Source organism: Labeo rohita, chromosome 20 (assembly GCF_022985175.1).
Source record: "Labeo rohita strain BAU-BD-2019 chromosome 20, IGBB_LRoh.1.0, whole genome shotgun sequence".
Taxonomy (NCBI): domain Eukaryota; kingdom Metazoa; phylum Chordata; class Actinopteri; order Cypriniformes; family Cyprinidae; genus Labeo; species Labeo rohita.
The window spans coordinates 10,239,868-10,247,634 of record NC_066888.1 but is presented as its reverse complement, the minus strand read 5'-3'; the positions used below and the strand labels follow the sequence as shown (position 1 = coordinate 10,247,634).

Sequence of the window (7,767 nt, the reverse complement as noted above, 5' to 3'; positions counted from 1 at the left end):
ACTAATGCTTGAGGTGTATGAATTCATGAATGTTTTGTTATTTTGTTAAGTAGAAGTGTGAATGTGGTGTACCCTGTTAATGCATGTTGTGCAACTGTGTGTTTGTTATATGTAATCTGTTCCCTGCAAATTATGTTACACTCAGGACATCCTACTGGATGCGGGATGTCCGGCGCGATGTCCACACTTACTGACGTATTTCCTCCACTCATACACAAGCACACACTCTCATTTACACACACTAACTCACAGCTGACACCTCGCTTTAACAAAGTCACTCACCAACTCGAAGCACAAAGTCATTGTAGGACTGGTAGTTGATCGCATCCAATACGTCAAACATCTCGACGGCGAAATCAGCCACTGTGCAAAGGTGCGCAGAAATGGACTTCTTTACCTATTCAAGGAGAACATGATGATAATAAACTGAGTAATTGTTGGATGATTTTATGATCATAATATGGGAATATTTCTGCCAAAAAAACAAAAATAAAAGTTCTGTCACCAATTATTTTGGCAATCGAGTAGTCAGAAGTAAACAATAATTATTAATAATAATTATTACAATAAACAATAATTCAATTTTTTTTTTTTTGGTGTGGTAAACTAACAATAGCCTTTAAAATTGTTTTTTTACACTTTACTGCACGATCTAATCCTTGTTTAATAATTGACAAAACAACAATTAAGTCAAATGTCCACTTAACCTTTAATATTTTGCCATTTCTTTATGACAGAAATGCTACAACCACTGTAATTTCTTGAATATGTGGACATCAAACATGTAAACTCAGAGTGAGGGTTTGAGCTATTATTTTGAAATCGCAATAAACAGCTAGCATATCATAAAGATAATGGTGTATTCTTCTGTGTTTGCTTAGGTTTATAAATGATTTACCTTACAAATCTGATGAAATAGCGCATGTCGCGTTCCCGGATGAACGTTATAATAAACCCAAACTCACAGAAATGGAGACGTTCCACACATGTAAATGATAACAGTTTGAGTGGAGATTTACTGTGAACAAAGCCGCTTTGAGACGCACGTACATAACCTACACGTATATAAATAATATTTATTTATCGAATTTTATCGAATCGTAGCGTTTCTGAATTCACAATAGCTTTATGTTTTATTATTATTTTTCAATGGGTTTAATATATCATGCAGCCTTGGAAAACAGTCTAATAATGCGTTTCAGTGATTCAATTCTGTGGAATGCGCCACTTCCCGTATTTTGCCAGTTACTCAACATGGGAAGATTGCAGTCAAGTATTTTTTTTTTTTTTTTTTTTTAATCGAGTACTCAGACTGAATTGACTGAATTGAGACAGCCCTACATCATTTACTGAACTGTTTTTTTGTTTTTGTTTTTTGTGAAACACAAAAGAAGGCATTTTTAAGAATGCTCATGCTGCTCTTTTCCCCCAAAACAACATAGCATAGTGACCATGAAGCTGTCAAGCTCCATAACAGACACAAAAACACTATAAAACTAGTTTGTTCTACATCCCTCCAAGTTTACTGAAGTCATATGATAGCTTTGTATCAAAACAGACTGATATTGTTCCTCTGCCATAAATGATGTCAAACTGGTTATCGTGTGTCTCGTAAGTTTAAACATGAGGAAGTGCAAATGGGATTTCAGGGTCACTTGCTTTTGGTGTATGGAAAAGAGAAGCTTAGACATTCTGAACATCTTTGTTTATGTTCCATGGAGGAATTCTAGAGGTTTACAGTGACATGAGGGTGAATACATGATGACAGAACATCATTTAATATCACTAATCAGAAATCTGAGCTTTAAAGGGATTGTTTACCTAAAATTCTGTCGTCACTTACTCACCCTCATGTCGTTCCAAACGTGTAGGACTGTTTTCTTTTTTCCCTGTGGAACTTAACGGTATTTTGACAAATGTCTTTTGGAAGTCAATGGTTTGTTTCCCAGCGTTCTTCAAAATATCTTCTTCAATGTTCCACAGAAGAAAGAAATGAATACAGGTTTGGAATGACTTACAGATGAGTAAATGATGACAGAATTTTCATTTTCATGTAAACTATCCCTTTAATTAAGCTGTGGGCTGTGTTTATGTTAGCTTTAGGGTTAGGAGAAAATATCATTAGCTCGGTATAAAAATAACTGAAGTCAATGGAAAGTGTCCACTATGACAGAAAAACAAACACGCACGTGTGTTTGCATTTGATATTAGTTTTGCTTTCAAAGCAGTGGCAGGTTTGAGTGGTGCCATGACATGATTTTCATCTTTCAAGGCCAAATGCAAATACACCCAAACTGAGATTACCTTGAAAAAACACACACGCCCGCACACGCGCACACAAGTTCCCTCTTAATACGCTTACTTTTGAAGACCTCACAAACACAGGGCATGGACTTATTTGATTAATTGTATTGTAAAATATCTAAACTTTTAAAAAATAAATTATAAGAAAAATAACTTTATGTAAAATAATTTTTTTTTTTAACCTCACTAAATTTTGTTAGATTCATACTAAGAAACAGTGCAACTGTTTTCAACACTGATGATAATAATAAAAAATGTTTCTTGAGCAAAAAATCAGCATATTAGAATGATTTCTGAAGGATCATGTGACACTAAAGACTGGAGTGATGATGCTGAAAATTCAGCTTTGCATCCAGGAATAAATTACATTTTAAAATGTATTCAAATAGAAAAGAGTTATTTTAAATTGTAATAATATTTCACAATATTACTAATCTCTGGACTGTATTTTTTTTTAAATTAATGCCCGGTAAATGTTAAAAAAATATATATAAATAATATATATTGTTTGAAAAGATCATTTTACTGGGAAACAAGGCAAAAATTCTGATTGAGAAAATGATTTCTGTGGTGTTTGCACACATACACACACACTCTGTGTACCTTGGATCCCGCAGTGGGAACGAGTCCGACCGCAGCCATGTAAGTACTGCCAATAGTTTTGATCTTCTCAATGTCTCTGTAGCATTCCTTGTCCATCAGCTAGACACAGAAAGACAGAGAGAGAGATGGTGTGATGGAGAAATAAATGAAGCCTTGAGTGGGATTAAGGTAAATCACACACTGAGCCAAAGCATACATATCTCGGGCTGGGAGACAAGAAATTCTCACCGCATCAAAGTCGGCGATGATCTCGTTTAGCAGCCGGAGGCATTCCACACCCATGTTGTTTCCATCCAGCTCAATGTAGAAGTCATTAAAGTTGGGGATGGAGGCGAACAGGACGCCCACCTGAGAGTAAGACTGATAATACAGGTCCTGGAACAGTGAAAGAGCAAGAAAGGAAAGAGTCATGAGACCCTCAGGGGATGATACCACTGATCCAGGCTGAGCTGGAAATCTAACAGCGGGTAGAGAAGGTAAGCCTACGGTAATTAGTCACGACACACGATGCTCATGAATTTGACAAAGTTTACTTCAGGCGATATTAAAAGGCAGAGTACGTTAGATTGACCCGTCCATCTCAAATCAAAGATACAACTGCATCACAGTAGTTCATACCCCCATAAAATGGGGGTTTTCCTGCTGTTCTGAAATAGAAATAGAAGGATTTGATTTACTACGTAGACATATCGGCTACGTACACGCTGCAAAGTTTTGGGAGTGACAACCGCATTTAAATACAGAAGTGACTCCCTTTAATTATCACTTTACAGAATATGTATGGAGTATAGAAGTCACTCCCAAAATTATGATTTGGACATAACCATAGCAACTATTTGGCGTCTTACGGCTGTAAACAAGAAACATGGCACCTAAATTTACCAAACTTATATTAGTATTTGCATGTTTGAGTTTAGTCTGAATAATTTGACAATAATTTGTCATTTTAAATGTCAGATAAATGCTTTCGTCTGGCTGAAATCATATACAGATGTTAGTCTGTTTACACTACCGTTCAAAGGTTTAGGGTCGGTAGGATCTTTGAATGTTTTGAACGAAGTCTCTTAATCATAAATACAGTAAAAACAATAATATTGTAAAATATCGTAACAACTTAAAATAAAATGTGAAACATTTAAAAAAAAATGTAAATGAAAAAAAAAAAAAAAAAAAAAAAAAAAAAAAAAAAAAACCTCTCTACAGAAATGATGTATTATTTTAATTATATAATATAATAATACATATATATAATATTAATAATAACCATTTTTTTCATCAGCCATTTCTCTGGTGTTTTTTTGTGTGTGTGTGTGTGTGTGTGTGTGTGTGTGTGTGTGTGTAACATGACCCTAAATACCCCTGTAATATTATTAAATTTTTTTATTACAATTTTAAATAAAACTTAAAACTGTAAATGAATTTTTTTAAAATAAAAATAAAATCTCTCTCTCTCTATACACACACATATATAAATAGAGATTTCTTTTTCTTTCTTTCTTTCTTTCTTTCTATTATTATTATTATTATTATTATTATTATTAATTTTACATTTTTTCCCTGTGGTGCCAAAAATGAATTTTCATCAGCCATTTCAAATATTATTTTAAAATTCTTTATTTGTTTAAAAAATATATAAAAATATATTAATATTAAAATATTTTTTTAAATATTTTTTTATGAATTTTAAAATAGTATTACAATTTAAAATTACATGTAAAACTTATTTTAAAAATGCAAATAAAAAATAAAAATTGTAATAAATAAATAAATAAATAAAACCTCTATCTGTCTCTCTATACACACACATTTATTTATTATCACTTTTTTTTAAAAAATTTCCTGCGGTGGCAAAATTGAATTTTCATCTGCCATTTCAAATGTTATTTTAAAAATAATTATTTATTTAAAAAATATTAACATATATTAATATTAAAATATATATTTTTATGAATTTTAAAATATTAATACAATTTTAAAATATGTTAAACTTATTTAAAAAATGTACAACATGAAACTAAATTTAAAACTGTTTTTATTTTAATATAATAAAAAAAAAAATACTAAAATAAAAAATACACTTTTTTTATGTGGTGACAAAACTGAATTTTCATCAGCCATTTCTCTAGTGTGTGTGTGTGAGAGAGAGAGAGAGACATGACCCTTCAGAAATCATCACTATTATTATTATCATTCTAATCATTCTTTTTATCGGTGTTGAAAATTACACCGGTGTTGAAAATTACACCGTTGTTGTTTGTGCCTTTTATTATTTTTATTCTGGAAAATGTAATACATTTTTCAGGACTCTTTCATAAAAGGGAGTTCAAAGGGACAGCATTTATTTGAAATAAAAATCCTTTGTAAAATTTTAAATGTCTTTACTGAAACTTTTGATCAATTTTAGCATCCTTGCTGATTAAAAGTATTAATTTCTTGGAAAAAAAAAAAGAAGAAAAAAAGACTGATCCCAAACTTTGGGACATTGTTTTTATCATGAGTCAGAAAGGGGGTAAAAATTTGTCATGTAAAAATTAAATTGTTTTGGTGCAAAAAAAAAATATGACGAACATCATGAGTAGACTTGATGGAACAGTTGTACACTTTTTCCAAGCCGTCGTTATAGTAAAAAAAGATTCATCAAGCAAACATTCCAGTGATGTTTTCATCTTGTGTGTACTTTTGTGTATGTGTCCGAGAGTTTGACTTCCTCGTGTTACTGTTTACAACATAATTCCACGCTCAGGAGAAGATGTTTGCTTCAGAGCTGCTGCAACAGATTTCAGGATGTCTGATTGCATCAATTCCTGTGAAGGATCTTGGACAGGAAAAGAGGCGAGCAGCATGTGTTGAGCATGCAGCAAACATACAAAAAACATAACAAAACGCATAACGGGAGTGTAATCACACATTCATTGTGTTCATAAGGCCTCACAATGAAGCCTGGCAGTCAGATCACAAAGCCAGACGGAGCGGCTGAGCATTTACACTACACACAATCGCAATGTTATCTCATTTGCATGATCAAAACACACACTATCATCAAAACATCTGCGCTGACCTCTCACCTAATTAGCAGCTGGATCGTAACAACATTGCCATAAAGTGGTGACTTTGAGAACTGCAATATCTGACAAACCCCAACAGACCCCACACCCCACTTCACTCCATCTGAATATGCTATTTGGCTTAGAAATGTGTTATGTTAATTGGCATCTCATGATGTATTTCTCTGTGATATGAAAATGAAATCTGACCATGTTTCGTGGGTTGGACAGCAGAAAGTGTTGAGCTACATGTGCAGGCAGAAGGTTAAACAGAATCCTCTTGTTGTCCAACTTCACTCTCTCCATGTCATCTCTCTCCTCCGCAGCCTGTGAACGAAATACACAAATTGACATATTAACTGTATACTAATACTAGCTGTGTTGCTTATATAGTCACTGGAGATTTTAGAATTTAGCAATAAAAATATGTTGTGTTTATATAGAATTATATTCTGAAATCAAAACATCCACTAGAGGGCACTGTTACTGTTGAAAAAGTTTGCTATCGCAGTGCTTATGATGCTAACCAAGATATTCCACTATTAAATGTTGGATTTTCTATTGAAAATATACACTACTAGTCAAAAAAGTTTGGTGTGGTGCTGGTATTACCTACATTATCGGAACCAAATGTCCTTACAAGTATAGTAATACCAGTTTTTTGTTGTTGTTTTGTTTTGGTCCCCATGAGGAAACAAGCTTATGAATCAAACAGATTGAAGTTCTTTGAAAATCTAAAAACGCTGAAAGTTTAGTGTGATTAGGGGATAGAAAATACAGTTTGTATAATGAACATTAGATTTATGGAATGTCCCCATAAAGCATGGAAACCTTTGTTTTTCCTTTACATTATTACTATTATTACAAGTCATTTGGTCAAATTATTCCTACTCTTGCCATGAGTGTAATATGCAACACACAGTCAATGAACAGCTTGTGGGCGATCTGTGGGCATGTGGCCTGAGGCTGAGACTACTTACATAAAGGCACAGACTAAATCTGTGGACTTTTTTGCATATTTTGAACTGATTTTTGGGGAAGTATTCAAATGGACTTCAAATATGTTAAACAGAGCTGAAATACTTAAAGGGCTAGTTCACCCAAAAATGAAAATTCTGTCATTAATTACTCTCTGTCATGTGGTTCCAAACCCGTAAGACCTTCGTTTATCTTTGGAACACAAATTGAGATACTTTTGATGAAATCTGAGAGCTTTCTGACCCTGCATAGACAACAAGGCAACTGACACATTTAAGGCCCAGAAAGACAGTTGGAACATTGTTAAAAAATAGTCCATGTGACATCAGTGGTTCAACCGTAATGTTATGAAGCTACAAGTGAAGAGTTCAGATGCAAAACCAGCTAAGTCCATCTGACGTCTTTCTTTAAAAAAATGCCTTTTTATCAGACTCAGATGTATAGGTTTCTATGTAAGTACCGGTACTGGTATTTTAGCGAGTTTGAAGAAAAAGTATTTGATGGACGTATAATATGTGTCGAGAGCATTCACTCAGTATCATTATCTCATTTTTGACCGAGATGGCTTTTAGCTGGTTTTGCATCTGAACTCTTCAAGTATACTTTTTGTGTGCAAAGAAAACAAAAACAGCAACTTTATTCAATAATTTCTTCTCTTCTGTGTCAGTCTTCGTCACGTGTTCACAGGCCTCGAATGTGGTAGCTGCATTGCCATCTATGCAGGGTAGAGCCCTGCATGGGCCTCAAATCTAGGCCCTAGCCCAGCCCTGGCCCGAGGCCCTGTCCGACAGCTTATCAGAATTCTCGGCCCAAGTCCGACCCGAGCCCATCTTTTTTC

The 7,767-nt window shown here is 33.8% G+C and overlaps 1 protein-coding gene across 2 annotated transcripts in view; it reads right to left on the bottom strand.

Annotated features, from left to right (window-relative positions):
• adcy1a (adenylate cyclase 1a) overlaps positions 1–7,767 on the bottom strand; it is a 56,640-nt gene that overhangs the window by 6,282 nt on the left and 42,591 nt on the right. The window contains exons 15-18 of one of the 2 annotated variants that reach the window (XM_051139460.1): positions 6,162–6,278; positions 3,136–3,351; positions 2,908–3,006; positions 283–397 (exon numbers count right to left, since the gene is read on the bottom strand). In XM_051139460.1, coding sequence (XP_050995417.1) covers positions 283–397; positions 2,908–3,006; positions 3,136–3,351; positions 6,162–6,278 — 547 coding nt within the window. The remainder of the gene's footprint in view (positions 1–282; positions 398–2,907; positions 3,007–3,135; positions 3,352–6,161; positions 6,279–7,767) is intronic. The other variant, XM_051139459.1, reaches the window with a different exon arrangement.